This window comes from Rousettus aegyptiacus, unplaced genomic scaffold, assembly GCF_014176215.1.
Source record: "Rousettus aegyptiacus isolate mRouAeg1 unplaced genomic scaffold, mRouAeg1.p scaffold_m13_p_6, whole genome shotgun sequence".
NCBI classification, from domain to species: domain Eukaryota; kingdom Metazoa; phylum Chordata; class Mammalia; order Chiroptera; family Pteropodidae; genus Rousettus; species Rousettus aegyptiacus.
This window is the reverse complement of record NW_023416309.1, coordinates 65,682,672-65,698,926: the sequence shown is the minus strand read 5'-3', so window position 1 is coordinate 65,698,926 and position 16,255 is coordinate 65,682,672. Positions and strand designations below refer to the sequence as shown.

General features: G+C 37.9%; 1 protein-coding gene across 3 annotated transcripts in view; it reads left to right on the top strand.

Annotated features, from left to right (window-relative positions):
• Nucleotides 1-11,595, top strand: part of ULK2 (unc-51 like autophagy activating kinase 2) — a 94,605-nt gene extending 83,010 nt beyond the window's left edge. For 2 of the 3 annotated variants that reach the window (XM_016145139.2, XM_016145140.2), the window contains 6 exons: nt 787-995; nt 5,894-6,072; nt 6,535-6,653; nt 7,012-7,169; nt 9,046-9,181; nt 9,998-11,595. In XM_016145139.2, coding sequence (XP_016000625.1) covers nt 787-995; nt 5,894-6,072; nt 6,535-6,653; nt 7,012-7,169; nt 9,046-9,181; nt 9,998-10,056 — 860 coding nt within the window. In that variant the 3' untranslated portion in view covers nt 10,057-11,595. Of the gene's footprint in view, nt 1-786; nt 996-5,893; nt 6,073-6,534; nt 6,654-7,011; nt 7,195-9,045; nt 9,182-9,997 lie in introns of those variants that run through there. The other variant, XM_016145141.2, reaches the window with a different exon arrangement.
• The last annotated feature ends 4,660 nt before the right edge of the window (nt 11,596-16,255 follow it).

The following is a 16,255-nucleotide window of genomic DNA, read 5'->3' as shown; positions in this document are numbered from 1 at the left end:
ACTTGAAATGAGTTATCCTTTGACATTATTTTATATTTTGCCCTGTGTTGCTTAAGTTGTCATATGCTAAGTAAGTTACTAATCAAGATTCAGTAGATTAATAAGCAAAGGATATAAATAGATAACAAGAGGAAGGAGAGCTAATCTTGTTTTTAAGATTATTAAAAGTATTAAATAATAAAATATCATTTTAAGAAAGTAACATGTGATACCTATTAACTAAGCCAACATTAAAAACAATATAATGCCCAGAGTTTTTGAGGTTTAAAGGATCTCTGTGTTTATTCATGGCTGCTTTAGAAAGTAATGGCAATTCTTACAAAGAGCTGCTAAAAATGTTTATGATATTTCATCTGTGGTAATCCCATTCCTGTTTATAATACCACTTTGGAGTGTTAATCACAAATAAATCATTCAAAAGAAGGAAAAAGGACTTCATTATAGTGTTATTTTTGATATTAAAAAAGTCAGTATAAATGCCTCCAGATTAGCATTAAGGATATATTTTTAGTGAACTCTTATGCATAGTATGGAGAAACAAGGAGAAATGTATATACTATAAATTTGTTTAAAACAGAATATTTAAAAATTAGCTGTGAGGATGTCTATAAAATATTCATATAGGTGAACGTGGAAAAATAAAACGTATTCCCATGTTCAAATAGGGGGCGAGTGACTTTTCTTTTAATATTTCCTTTGTTCCTTTTAAAGTAGGAGTGGGCATGGAAGCCCCTAACTCTGTGCACTCACTCTGGGCCCTGTGCCACGTGTCCTGTTTCCTTGCAGTGGGCTCCAGCAGCTCTGGAGGCTCCCTGTGCTCCGCAAGTGGTCGAGTGTGTGTGGGCTCCCCGCCTGGGCCATGCTGGGGGTCTTCGCCTCCAGGAGCAGAAGCAGCTCCGAGCCTGAGATACATGCCTTATGGTGCTTCACCCCCTAGTCTAGAGGGATTCATCACCTTTGAAGCCCCTGAACTGCCGGAAGAGACACTGATGGAGGTAGAGAAGATACCATTGTGCTGAATCATTGTAATGTTAATACTATAGGAGAATGTTCTAATAATGATGAAAGAGCAAAATACTATCAAAAGTTCTGAATTTTTTTTCTTTAAATTATCTTTTCTTTTTGAAAAACATTGCTGATATATTTTCAGAATATGTTGATCATGACACTCATCCATGACAGGCTTTGGTTGGTAGGAAGTGACACATTAAGCTTTTGTATTGTTACTTTTTTTTTTCCAATTATAGTTGACATACAATATTATGTTAATTTCAGGTGTGCAACACAGTAATTAGACATTTATATAACTTATGAAGATCATCCCAATAAATCTAGTACACATCTGACACCATACAGTTATTACAATACTACTGATTAGATTCCCTATGCTATATTTTACGTCCCTGTGACTATTTTTTAACTACCAATTCATACCTCTTAATCCTCTCCTCATTTCACTCATCCCCTCTACCCCGAGTCTGACAACCATCAAAATGCTTTTTGTATCTATGAACTTGTTTCTGTTGTTTGTTTATCCTCTTCTCTAGATTCCATATGTAGCATTTGTCTTTGTCTGATTTCCTCTACTGAGCACAATAACCTCTAGGTTTATCCATGTTGTTGCAGATGGCAGGACTTCATTCTTTCTTATGGCTGAGTAATATTCCGTTATGTATATATACCACCTCCTCTTTATCCATTCATCCAATGATGGACACCCAGATGGCCTCCATATCTTGGTTATTGTAAATAATGCAGCAATGATCATATGAATTCACATGTCCCTTCAAAGTAGTGTTTTGGGTTTCTTCAGATAAATACCCAGAAGTGGGATAACTGGGTTCTTCTTTATCTTTTCTTATAGTCTTTGTTTTAAAGTCTGTTTTGTCTGGTAGAAGTACTGCTACTCCAGCTTGTTTTTGTTTCCATTTTCAAGAAACGTCTTTTTTCATCCCATTACTTTCAGACTGTGTGTGTCTTTCAATCTGAAGTGAGTCTCTTATAAGCAGCATATACAAGAGTCTTGTTTTCTTACCCATTCAGACACCCTATCTTTTGATTGAAGCATTTAATCCATTTATATTGAAAGTAATTTTTGGTAGATATGTAGTTATTACCATTTTATTGTTCATACTTTTTTTCCTTTTTCCTTCTTCTTAAAGAAATCCCTCTAATATCTATAATACTGACCTGGCGATGGTGAATTTCTTTAGCTTTTTCTTGTCTGGAAAGCTCTTTTTCTGTCCTTTGATTCTAAATGATAGCTTTGCTAGGTAGAGTAATCTTGGTTGTAGATCCTTGTTTTTTTATCACTTTGAATATTTCCTGCCAGTCAGCGAAGTTTCTGTTGAGAAATCAGCTGACAGTTTTATGGGAGCTCCCTGGTAGGTAACTGCTTTTCTCTTGCTATTTTTAAAATTCTCTCTGTCTTTAACCTTTGGCATTTTAATGATGATGTGTCTTGGTGTGGACTCCTTGTGGTTCATCTTGTTTGGGACTCTATTGCTTCCTAGGCTTGTATATCTTATTTCCTTCACCAGGTTAGGGAAGTTTTCCGTCATTATTTCTTCAAATAGGTTTTCAATTCCTTGCTCTCTCTCTTCTCCTTCTGGTACCTCTATGTTGCGAATGTTGGTATACTTGATGTTGTCCCAAAGGCCCCTTAAACCATCCTCATTTGTTTGAATTATTTTTTCTTGTTGCTGTTCTGATTGGCTGTTTTCTGCTACTTCATCTTCTAAATCGCTGACTGGATCCTCTGCTTCATATAACTTACTGTTCATTTGTCCTCAGGTATTCTTCATTTCTGTTATCATAATCTTCATTTCTGAATTATGTTTTCTATCTCCATTTTTATGTTTTCTTTGTTAAAGTTCTCACTGAGTTCCTTTACTCTTCCCCTAAATTCATGGAGCATCTTTATAACAAGTATTTCAAAATCTACATCTGGTAGATTGTCTCCATTTTGTTCAGTTCTTTTTCTAGAGCTTTGTTCTGGGTTTTTTTTTTTTTTTTTTTTTTATTTGGTACGTGTTTCTTTGTCTTCCCATTTTGGCTGCCTACTTGTTTTTCTTTCTATGTATTAGGTAGGGCTGCTATGTCTTCCAGTCTTAGTAGAGTGGCTTTATGTAGTAGGTGTGCAATAGATCCCAGTGACATAGTCTCCCTGATCACCTGAGCCAGCTGCTCCAGGTATGTCCCTTGTGTGGATTATGTGAGCCCTCCTGTTCTAGTTAAGCCTTGGATGCTGTTTGCTCATCAGTGGGAGGGGTTGCCCCTTGGGCTGACTGGTTATGATGACTGGTTGTGCCCAGTAGAGGAGCTGTTATGCAGGGGCTGACCCTACAGAGCAAGATTCACTTTAGCTGGGCTCTAGTGCCTGCCCTGTCTGCTTTTTGGGTATGTTGTCCTCAGATGTGACCCCAGGTGGTACTCTGGCTCAGACTGAAGCCGGCCACTTTGTATGCAGGCCAGGGCCTCCTGGGAGGGGCTCTGCTGCAGGCCTAGTTTAGCTGTAGGTTGTGTCCTGCCTGGGGCCACTTGGCATGAGCCACCAAGCAATCTGCAGAATGCCGCCACCCACCCCAGGCTTGAAAGTCCCTCAGGAGGCCAAGCTGCAAACTGAGGCCAGCTACTGCTAGCATCAGGCTTGGGGCTCTCCAAAAAGAGATATGGGGTATGCCGAAGCCAGATGCTACTTGTTTAGGTTTTGTGAACCTTGTGACGTTTTAGGAAAGTCTGTAGCATCAACCAAGACAGGCTGTTTGTATGGAAAATTCACTGGAAGTGGCTTGGGCGGGACTGCAGTTTGGGAAGGGTGAGTCTCAGGGACTCATCTGGGTGGGGAAACCAGTGTTAGCTATGCTGATGGAGACTCAGATAAGACAGCCAGCCACCTGGGTCTTCCGGCTGGGCAGGGAGAGAGCTCACCAAAGGAACAGCACCCTTTGCCAGCACTTCTGTCTGTGAGAAGGCTACCCCTCCAGCCCTCACCTTGAAACCAGACAATTCAGTTTCTCCCCATATGTTCCTTGTACCTTTCAAGCTGCTGCCTTAGTACTTTAACTCAGTAAGTCTATCAGTGAGTAAGTTCGTGCAGAGCCCTTCAAGAGGAGTTCCTAGGACTCCCCCAGCCCTTTGTCTCACTCTGCTACAATCTCTGCTGGTTTTCATGGCCAGAAGTTGTGGGGACTTCTCTTCCCATCACTGGAACCCTGGGCTGGGGAGCCTAGTGTGGATCTGGAACCTCCTGCTCCACAGGGGGGACCTCTAAAGGAGAAGATATTTCTCCCAATTCTCAACCACCACACATGGGTATGGACAAGCTTATTTCACATCTCTGCTCCTTCTGCCAGTCTCAAGGTGGCCTCTCCTGTGTGTCCCCAGTTGTAGAATTTCTGCTGACTCCAGGCAACTCCCCAAATGGCTATTCTGTTTAGTTGTAACTTTGATGTGGCTGTGAGAGGAGGCAAGCACAGTGTTTACCTATTCCACCATCTTGACTGGAACCCCTGTTGTTAAGTTATTTAATCTAAAGTTTATTTACTATTTATAGGACTCTCGAAGTACAGTCTTTGTCATAAAGCCATAACTTATTATTCTCAAAGCTTGTTTTTCTTCATAAGATAAAAGAAAATATGTGTAAACTCGGGTTTAAAAAAATAATAAACCGTAATGCCAGATTAGTCACTAATACTGAGAAATAAACCTGCCAAGCAGACTGAATGCTCACAGTACCTTCCTCCATGGACCCAGTTCTACAGGGAAAAACATATCATAATCTGAAGCATGATGAGCACAAATCCAGAACAAGAAAAGTTAATTTTATGATTCCAAAGACTCTACTAGCTCGCAATTCCTCAGTCTTCATTCTAGGACAGCATTCAGTGGGACAACATTGTGTCCTTGGTCCCTGAATAAAATGCTGACTTATCCTGCATTTCAAATTAAAAAGATTAGTTCTCTGGGCCAACTAAAGAATAAATTTTCTCCCTGTGCTAGATCTCTAACATTTCTATTTTGTGTGAAGGATAATTAAAAATTTCACATAGTGCATGCAAAATTTTAGTAATGATTTTGTAGTAAGTTTCGTAATAATTTCAAAAACGGGTAATCTAAGATTGGAAAAGCAACCTTCAATTTTTTCAGTCTCCATAAAATTAGACATAAATTATGTTCCAATATCTGTGGAACGTTACTGATATATGTGAATATATTGGAACATATAGTCCAATGTGCTGTCCTAGAGCAATGATACTTTCAAAAGTTGATTGGTTTATTCTCCTGTCTCTAGAAAAATGATTCTTATCCTTTTTTATCCAAAAAAGGAGAGTAAGAATCTTAGTCTTATTTTAGATTTCAAAATATATTTATAGCTAAAAACAAATATTAATTTTAGAATACCCATTTTTAATGCATGCTATTGTGTGTAGCTTTGGTATTAGGAATCACTGTTAATTGAAAAACCACCAGAAATAAAAATAAAGCATCTCTGAAACTGTAAGTCAGTATAATTCACTAAACTATCAAAAGTATGGTTAAGTGTGCAGAATGTCCTTATAATCTTGATATTTATTTTGTCATGTTTCATCTCATATTAATTGTTCAGTGTTTAATTTTCTTCTGTTGAAAGCACAGTGACCTCATATTTTTGAAGCTTACTTTTGTGAGTGCTCTCATACATACACACAAACACATGCACATACCCACACTTGGTTTCATTTGTGTTTATTTTCTCACCAGTTTTCTGGAATTTAAAACTTTCAGTCTCCTTTGATCATTCTGGTATTCTTAAGTATAGAAAAATATTGTCAGTGGATATGGTTTATATACAGAAATGAGTATCACCCCTTTTTAACCTGAAAGTTTTTAAGACAAATTGGCTTTGATGCAGCGAGAACACACAGATACCTTACGCCACCTCAATGTGATGCTAATGTTCACTGAATGTGTGCTGGACCTGACAGCCGTGAGAGGGGGAAACCCAGAGCTGTGCACATCTGCTGTCTCCTTGTACCAGATTCAGGAGAGTGTGGTTGTGGACCAGATCAGCCAACTGAGCAAAGACTGGGGGTAGGTACCCACTTTGTCATTTACTTTAGGACTTGTTATGCTTTCTGTAAATTCATGTCTAAGATGGAGGAGGCCTTGTCTTCCACTAAAGATCATATCCTATTAAAAGCTTCAAGGAAGTCTCTAAGTTATTTCATTGTGCTAGGTTTCACTACATGAGCCAAGACTTGGAGATTCTTCAACCTTAGTGTTGCCTTTTCTCTGTAAATCATACTATTGAAGATTTTAAATGATAAAGAGATTGTATTGATTTTTATCTGAGTGTTTTATTGTATTCAAAGCACACACATCTTTTTTCATGCTGAAACTTCTCCCTGCAGGAGTTATTTGTAAGTTAAAAATATCAAGGAGAATGATATTCCCTTAGAAAGGCTATGTTAATGATGGCCTGATGTGTAAAGAGCCAAGTGTGGCATATTGATTCACAGGGTAACACTCTGCTTTGCTGTCTTCTGGGTGCAGGCGGGTGGAGCAGCTGGTGTTATACATGAAAGCAGCACAGCTGCTAGCAGCATCTCTGCATCTTGCCAAAGCCCAGATCAAGTCCGGGAAACTGAGCCCATCCACGGCAGTGAAGCAAGGTATGGGTGGAGCGTGACAGTGCTTGAGCTGCCCCTTTTCCCATCATGCTAAGAAAGAAAATTTTTAATGAGGAATTACGGTGTTATTAAATGGGAAAAAGATAATGGCTTTTCTTTTAGTGTGAGGGTTTTTTTGTGGGTTTTTTTTTTCTTTTTAATTGATATAGAGAGCAGTCAAAAAGTGCTTTATTCTCAGTCTTCTTAACCGAATGAGAGAACATATGAAAGAATCTGATTTCCAGTCATTTTTTCAGTGATCATTTAGTGTCACTTTCCTTAATCAGTAGGAAAGGTGCACGTCATTGTGACTTTATTTCTGGAGAAAATTAAAATTAATTCTCCTTAACTTTTTTTTCAGTTGTCAAAAATCTGAATGAACGCTATAAATTCTGCATCACCATGTGCAAGAAACTTACAGAAAAGCTCACTCGCTTCTTCTCTGACAAACAGAGATTTATTGATGAAATCAACAGTGTTACTGCAGAGAAACTCATCTATAATTGTGCTGTAGAAATGGTAACCCCTTTTAAGGATTAATATGGTATAATACTTCTTATCTTGAAGAGTATCTTTTAAATTGAATATCTACTTGACGTTATCTAGCCCTTTAAAAAGAGTTTATTCCCTACCAATCCCAAGTCCCAAATATTGTGATTACCTCTTACTAAAGGAGTAATTGAATTTAACATTTAAGTAACACATTAAGTAAGGTTGGTTATGACATTTGGTAAAATTTTATTATACCTTTTAAAAATTGCTAAAATTAAGCATGATCTACTCTTTATAGTTTGCATATAAAAGCTTTAGCTGGATCTGTTTCTGTATTTTCTACTATTTAAGAAATTGTGGCTTAATAAAACATTAGAAAAAATGCCACTCTATTAATCAGTCCACAAAAATTCATATGTTCAGATTCTACTTACTGACTTTACTTAAGTATAGACACAAAGTAAGATCTCCTTTTCCAATTGCCTAGTTATATTATTGGAAATAGTTTATTTTCTGTCTCATGGTCTGGGGGGTGGACTGCTCTAAAGTATAGATGAAATTAGGGACTGTTAAAGAATGGTAGTTAAGTGGGAGAAAAAATTAATTATTGGCCCGATCTTATTTTTATCACAATAACATAATAGACCTGCCTGTTCCCTCGAATGCATTTACTTTGAATCATACTATTATATTACACCATTGGTCTTATTTTGAAAGCCATTATAATAAAAAGTCATATGAAATTAACTATGGAATATAAGCTGTTGAGATGAATAATATACCAAATTAAGACTTCATATGACAATTTTTTTTTAGAAATTAGTACCAGGAAAAATGTCCTCTCATAAGGAATTAAGAAGAGGGCATTATTCTTTTCTGATAATAAAGAGCCATGAAGCTTCAATAAGTTTCTCCTTTTGCTCTGTTTAGCAGGCTTAGAAATATTAGCACCTGTGTTTAGTTGTTTATTTCTCTACTTCCTGGCTCTGATTTTCTATATCTATTTTATTTATCTTATTGTAAGTGGCTTTAAATTAGTTTTTGAAGGAGAGAGAGCATATTGACAAGTAAATTAGAATAGTGGATTACTGACAGTCCTGGCATTTAATGATTAAAGAGAAAAATTAGAATGTTGTTGGGATCAAATACTCATAACCCTATTAATAATACTACTGTTTCTTATTTCTGGAAAGCCTCAACCCACCTTTTATGTCACCTAGCTAACTCCTCTTCTTTCTTTATTACTCGTCCTAAACGTCATTAGGCTTTCCTTAATCTTTTCCTTCCATATCGGATTATATGCACTTTGTATTCTGTACCATCTGGGGCTTCCTCATGTAATACCACATTTCCCTTGGAATTAGAGTGACATATTTTCAGGGTTATCTCTCCCAGACTGTGAGCTCACCTTTCTTCTGTGTTCAGTGCCTGGTACTTACTAGGTGCTTAATATGTATCTCTGAATGAATGAATGACTACTATACCAGACAATTGTTTAACTAAAAGGAGAACCTGATAAGTGACTTTTAACATTATTTAATTATTTTTTCGTAACAAAAATCTACTTTAATGAAATGCCAGGTTACCCTAGCATAAAAGTATGTTAAAAATAAACTGTTTAGTGAAGTTATAAAAAAGCTCATTTAAAAGTATACATATTTATGAGTCATGAATCTCTGGGGACGCGAAGGCTACGTTTGATCGCAGAATAACTCTTTTGTGAGAAAGTTCTTTCTTTATATTGCTCATCAGATGAAACTAATTTTTATAGAGTTTGGTAGATTGTCATTTTGTCAAAATGTGTTAATTTTAAATAGATTCCACTTCAAGCTTCATTGGGCAAATGAATTTGTATTTTCTTGGAAAAGCTGAGTATCTTCTTGTTTTTGTTGACTGGTTCCAGGTTCAGTCTGCAGCCCTGGACGAAATGTTTCAGCAGACTGAAGATATTGTTTATCGCTATCATAAAGCAGCCCTTCTTTTGGAAGGCCTAACTAAGATTCTTCAGGACCCGGCAGATATTGAAAGTGTACATAAATGTAAGTTGCCTTCGAAAGTAGTGTTTATTGATTTCAATTTAGTTGTCACCAATAGGTACAGTAGGAAGAACATGGAGTTTAGAATCGTACTGCCTCAGTTTGAATCTTGGTTTTCCAATATTGGGCAAATCACTTACCCTTTCTGTGGTCTCAGTTTCTTCATCTAGAAGGTTAGGGAACATTGCCTTCCTTGCAGAATTGTTGTAAGGATTAGAGCTAATGCTTGTAAAGTACTGATGGCTTATGTCATTAATCTTTAGATTTCTACACGGCATTACTATGTTGATGGGTGTGTGTTTGTGTATGTATAGAACTTCGTTTTTATTATTAAATAATAATAAATGCAACTATTTTAAGACTCGTGGGTTTAGTGACTGAGGAGTCCTATAAGGACTCTACATACTGCATATTTGGTACAGGCAGCCGAATAGAAATTGATAGGATACCAGGATTATATTATCACTTGTCAAATATAAGCACAGTGATCTGGTTTTTAAGGAAGAGGTAGTGGACCCATTGGAGTGAATGTGGTCATTCCGTATTTTGTAGAGCCACAAGAGGATTGCAGTTCTAAAATTATTTACAACTGTGAGCAAGCTGGCTGTTAAAATATAAAATGTTCTTTATTTGATGTGCTAAATATCTAAACAGTTATCAGGCAGAAAGAAGAAAAAGTATATAGAACTGTTAACTCAGGCGCAAAATAAAACAGAGGTGAGGATGTTGGTAGAGAGTTAGTAATTTTTTAAATAAATTTTTCTTTCCTTGGTTTTGAAAATAAAAATGAACTTTATTATGAATTTATTTTCTTTCTAGATAAATCTAGTATTGAAAGAAGATTATCGGCACTCTGCTATAGCGCCTCGGCCATGTGAGCAGCAGCAGGCCTGTCCCATGGACCAGTGGTGGGATGTGAGGTGTTATGTCTGGGAGTACAGCTTGGGTTCTGTTGCCCCATCCCCAGGAGACTAGTTTATTACCTGGTGACTACCAAAGAACAAGCAGCAATTTCAAAAAAGGAAAAATAATCCAAAAACTACGTATTTGTAGAAAATCTGCCTTATCGAAGAAGTCATCCCTTCCCTTTTTCTTGTAGAAGTAGAAGCAAGAGTATTCCACTTGTCTTTCAGTTTGAACTTGGTAAATAAATGTACCTTAGAACTAAAAGCATCAGTACTCTTCACTCCGTTCACCAGAGCAATGTGTGAAATTCCACATGTTTACTGAGGTATAAAAATTTTTAAAAATCTACATCTCATCCAGGCAAGTTTGATACTTGGGGCAAGTTTGTCTAAATCTGAGCATGCATCCTTAAACAGCTCAGGAAGAAATAAGAAGATATGAAAGATGGCTCTTAGAAGAAATTGTGAAATCTTCAATTTGATCTAATACGGACACTTATTAATCTTCCAGAATCTTTCATATATTGCACTAATTTATTAAAACAACTCTGTATTGTATTTTGCGATTTAAAACTAACTGAGGCACAATGGACTTGTTTAAGAAATATTTTACTTGATTATATATACACATCCTTTCCAGAATTCACATGTAATATCTAGTGGACTTTTAAATGGTAAAAACTTGTGTTCATGTGAACCTTTGCATTTTTTTTTTAACCTATTCATCTACATCCACAGATTTTCTGTGATATTTTTGAGTTGCTGGTTGTTTGCTTTTGGTTGCCTTTGTTATCGTGCATGCAGAATGTGCATTGATTCCTCTGACCTCTAAGTTTATTAAAGGCTGGGTTTATTTGGGCAGTATTAGGAAAAATATCAATCAAGAATTTTAATAGGGCCAAAACAAAGTTGATGATCTAAAAGCTTGTTAATGATGTGGAGTTTCTACAAGAAGTTAATGAAAAATAAGGTTTGATTTCTCTTGGGAAAATGGGCAGCTCTCTCCAACCTAATATCTATTTTTTATGTTAATCCTGACAATTCACCAAATAGCTTCATGGAGAATGTGGGCAGTTATGGTTCCTATGTTGTATATTATTTAGTTTCTTTTACTTACCTGCTTGAGTACTTGAATAAACCATTCTCCAATTTTAATCTTTTTATTTTCATCCTTTTAGATAATAAATCCAAACTCTGACAAATTGCACAGAAGCTTGTTGGCATTAATCTAATTTTAGCATATTGCTAAAAACAAAAACATGGTTTTATTTTGACAAAGTAATGTAATTTTTACCTTATTTATCTATGAAATTCCAGCAGTTAATTTAAACACTTATTTATATGATGTTTGTATTTTTAGGTCTTTAATACAGTGTTTCTACCTCTCATTTGTAACTGCATGCATTATTCTTGAAACTAGGTAAAACTCACCCAATTGTTCTGTAATAGCCTTTTTATTATTGCCTGTACAGATGTATACTAAGGTAAAATAAAACTGACAAAGTGTTTCTAGGACAAAGTTGAGTCCATGTCACATGGCTTGTCAAGCCAGGTCCTTCCTCAGTGGGTTTGGAGGCTTGTTTATTAATGCCCTTTCTACTGCCCAGGATTTCAGACTCTCAGTAACCATCACTCAGACTGTGTAGTGAGGATACCCGTCCCTCTCTGGAGAGGTTATAAGCACTAGTGTTAGTGATTCTCTATTTTGTATAATTTTTTCAAGGGTACAGGGCAATTCCATTTATGTTCTCTCACTTATCACCCGTGCTGTTTCAGTTAATCCTCGAAATTAGGTAGGTTTATTCTAGCTCCTCCTCCCCAATTTTTTTAAAACGTAGAATGAAACAGGTTCACGATGAGTAGGTGATTGGTCTGAAGTCAGGTAACTAAGGAAGGGGTTAAGCCATGCTTTGTGACTTACAAGTTCCTTTTTCTTCCTCTTGTGTGATAAAGGTCTTGTGGTAGATGGTGTGTGTGAAACGATGAACAGCAGAAAACAACAAACTGTAGATTCATGAATAATGGTTCTGATTATACTCCCATTATCAAGGCTAATTAAGAGACTTTTGCCTTGATTATAGCAATAATAAACATACTTTGTTTCCGTGAGTATTTTTTAATTCTATATCATGTTTTATGAAATAGAAATGGACTGGCTTATACATTCATTAGTTTGACACCTGTGAACCTAGCAAGTTATTGACCACACAAATGTAAATAGAGTAATTGGTGAATTTGCTAATTGTCTATTCCTGTGGTGAGGATTTGCTTTAACTGCACCCTGTGCTAGAGCCGATGGCTCCCATGGTCACATGCTCACTTCTTCCTACCAAGAGGAATAACCAGAGCAGCAAGTGTTCTGTCTCTAACTGGAGTCATGGAGAGAAGCTAGGAGAGGAATTTATTGTTAGGACTGGGTTGTCTCAGTCTCCTTTCACAGGGTAATAAGGAGGACATTGAGTTGGACATAGTAGACATGAGGCCATTAACTCAGATGTCTAAAATGTTCTTGAGGTGATGGAAGTGATTTGAGCACTGGCCTTAGAGGAAGTCTTCCCACATTGAATGTATGCTTCCTTCTTGTAGTTTCTATAAACAGTCTTAAATTTTTTCTAGAATAAAGCAGGGCTGTGCTTTCTCTAGGAGAATTGCCTATTGACATACTTGGCAGGGGGTAACTATTACTTGATGTCATACTCCATTCATAGGTGCATCTTAAAAGCATCTGTGCCCACCTCTACACAGCCTTGAGACAAGTTACTTCCGGGTCATGAACCCTTGAATCTTCAACCATGGAAGCTCTGGGGGCCTACCCAAGTCTCTTCCCTGTTTGTTAAAGCCCTGTGAAAATACTTTCTGTAGGGAGGGGGTCAAGATGGTATTTTCCTCACCTGAATCAGAGGAAACTACATCAGAAGTGACCTACCTAGAAAAGCACTGCAACACATGAAATACAATCATCCCTTAAAATCTCAACTTTTGTGGAAGAGGCCAAGCCAAACAAGTGAAGGGTAAATGTGAATATAGTGGCATCACTGTACTAGAGAAAGGCATAGATGCAGAAAGCCAGCTGGCAGTGCAGCCCCACTGTGCAGCAGAGGCGGCACACCTGGTCCCAAGTGAGGCTGTGTGGGCACTCTGTGCAGGCGAAACTAATCTATAGGTTTTTCTCTTTTCATAGGGGACTTCTCAGCCTAGTTTTTAATGTGCCATAAAGGTCTTTTTCTTGTTTCATCTGTTCTCTTTAACAGCCTCCAAGGCGCACCTCCTAAGAGTGGCTCTGAGCTGTGGAGGCTGCAGAGGTGACTAAGCCCTGAGGACTTCCTCTTGCTCTTGGCATAGAGGCTCTTCCGAAGTTTGCACTGAGGGAGTCGCTGCTTGCTGAGTGCCCTCCTGCTCTGAGATGTCCTGCTCTTTGAGAGTTTGTTTACATCACTAGGAAAGTCTAGCTGAGCACTCGTTTACTGAACACTGTTCTCTGTGCATAGCTGTGTGTTCTTGAGCACATTCCCCAACTTCTCTATATCTGTCAGACCAGGGAAAAAGCACAGGGCTGAAAGAGCCGTGGCAAGAAAAAGCAAGTTAGTAAGTGTGAAGTTGTTTGAACAGTACCAGGCACATGTTAAGTCTTCAAGAGCTTCAGCTGTTGCAGTGGTATTCCGTATGTAGCTCCTTGCTGATTTTTTGGGGGGAGGAGTAGAGAACAATTTGTTTTGTGTTTGTTTGGGATGAGGCCTGGATTTAGAACCACATTTGCTTTAGCTAGACAACTGAAAGAACACAACTCCTTCCCCAGCTGACCCACCGGCACCCTGCTTTCAGATATGTTAATTACCCTTTGAGGTCAGTCTGGCAGTTTTAATAAAATGTATTTGTCTAATTTATTACTTTAAAAGTAATTTATTACTTTATTACTTATTACTCTTACCAACACTTGCTTATCTCATTTTGCAGATGGAAGTTACAGACTTGGAGAGTAATTTTCCCGAGAGAGGTCGCATGACTGGGTAGTGGTGGAGGCAGACCACTGCCAGGGGTTTGGACTGTCAGGCTGTTGGGCTGGAGAGCTTAGGCACAAAGCATTCTCTTCTACACAGGTTGTACCAAGAGTCCCATGCCTGCTCACTCCCATGTCCTTCTAATATATAGGAAGAGAGGAAAGAAGGTGGTTTTATGCCATTTGTTGCCCAGATGTCTCCAGCTGGAGCCATCTTCTGCCTAGCAGGAGGCAACAAATTTCAAGAAGCAGGTGAAGCCAGCAGCTTTGTACAACTCCCCCTTGGGACTTGAGCTGGAGTCCCAGAACAGGTTTCAGAAACCACCCTTGAAACTTAAAGCGAAAGGGCTTCTGTGACATATTAATAGACTCGAGCATTTGACCCACTCTGCACTTTCCCTGTTCATTTGTTTTTCACATGTGCCAGTGAGATTGAACAGCAGGGAATTGGTCTAGTCCCAGGTGGGAGGAGCCTCAACCCCAGGTCTGCCCAGGGGACCTCCACAGTCCCTGACTGGCTCCTAGAATTTTTTTTTTAGTCCCTTTTACTGTGAAGAGAAAATAGCACCATATACCTATAGCCTGGGAAGGACTTTTGTAACCTAAATATGATGAAACAACTTACAAATAGAAAAAAATTTGAATGTGTTTTAAGTGTGCATAAGGTGATACAGATACTCATTGGCAGCTGTCCAAAAGAAAAAGTTTCCTTCTCTATAAGCAGTTTCTGGAAATGGAAATTATTGCGGGGGTGGGTAGAAGAGTCATGTTTATATTCCATAATGCTGATACTATTTTTCACCATTAGCTCATATGGAATCTTTTAAACAAAGCTTTTTAGGTATAGAGAAAAAAAAAACTACAAGTCAAATAATCAATTAGGAAACATTTGCAGTAAATACAACAGATGAAGGGAGAGTAAGGTGTGGGGAAATGCTAGGGGAAAATAAGGAAATCCCTTTGTTCTTGCCCCCCCAGTTTGTTCCTGGATGCCCACCTTCCAGTCAGAAGCCTTACTGTGAACAGTGGAATAAATAAATCCCTGGCATGCACAGACCAAGGGGTTCGACAGTAACATTCTGAGTCACTTGGCTCAGAATAAGGACATGGATTTGAGAGGCATCGCTGTCCTAATCTTCCCTGGTCACCTGTCCCTTTGCTATCTTCCATGTGTTATTGTTTTGGGCAAGATGCTTAGCCTCTCAGTTTTGCTTTTTCCATCTGTAAATAGAAATCGTACAGAACTTGCTTTTCAGGTTTATTGTGAGGATTAAATGAAATAATAATACATGGAGAGTAGTTATGCAAGTTCCTGACATGTGGGCCCTGAAAAAACAGTGGTATGATTAATAGTCATGCAGCAATGAAACGAAGCCTGAGGACCTGGATCCATCTTCCCCACTGACAACTAAGACTGGTCAGAAGTGACTTCTGTTTCTTCTCTGTCAGTCACGCAATACACTGCATCCTTGGTCACATTTGTTTTTCTGACATGTGAACCCACCTTTTCATTGAGAACATGCTAAAATAACATTTCTTAGACAAGTTGATCTTAAGCATGTATCGACATAAACTCGCTAACAAAGGAGCCAGCAGTGTGGCAAAAGCATGTCAGTTCCAAAAGTATTTGAAAACGGTGGGGCGGGGGAGGTATATTTGGGAAATAGGATGTTTATTAGATAAAAAGCTTATTGGTAAAGATTACAGTTTCCTTTCATGTGGTCGTAAAAAGAGCATCTGTTCCTCTGTAGCACAGGAAATCTGGGACAGGATGGTTCAAGATACCGGTATTTGCAAACTTTTTCTCTACAGGACAAAACAGAATTTTAGTCTTTGAGATACACATGGTCTCTGTTGCAGCTCATCAACTCTGCCGTTGTACTTGAAAAGCAGCTGTAGACAATACACAAATGAACATGGCTGTATTCCATTAAACTTTATTTACAGACATTGAAATTTGAGCTTCATATAATTTCATGTCTCATGGAATATTTTCTATTTTTTTCTATCCATTAAAAAATTGTAAAAACTATTTTTAATTTGCAGACCACAGACTAGACCTGGCATGTAGATTAATAGCAGAAGAGAAAGCCAAGATTCAAATGATAAAGAGACATCTATGGTGTCCACTAAATGATGGGTTTTCCTTGTCCATATGTGATGTCCGGTAGGTCC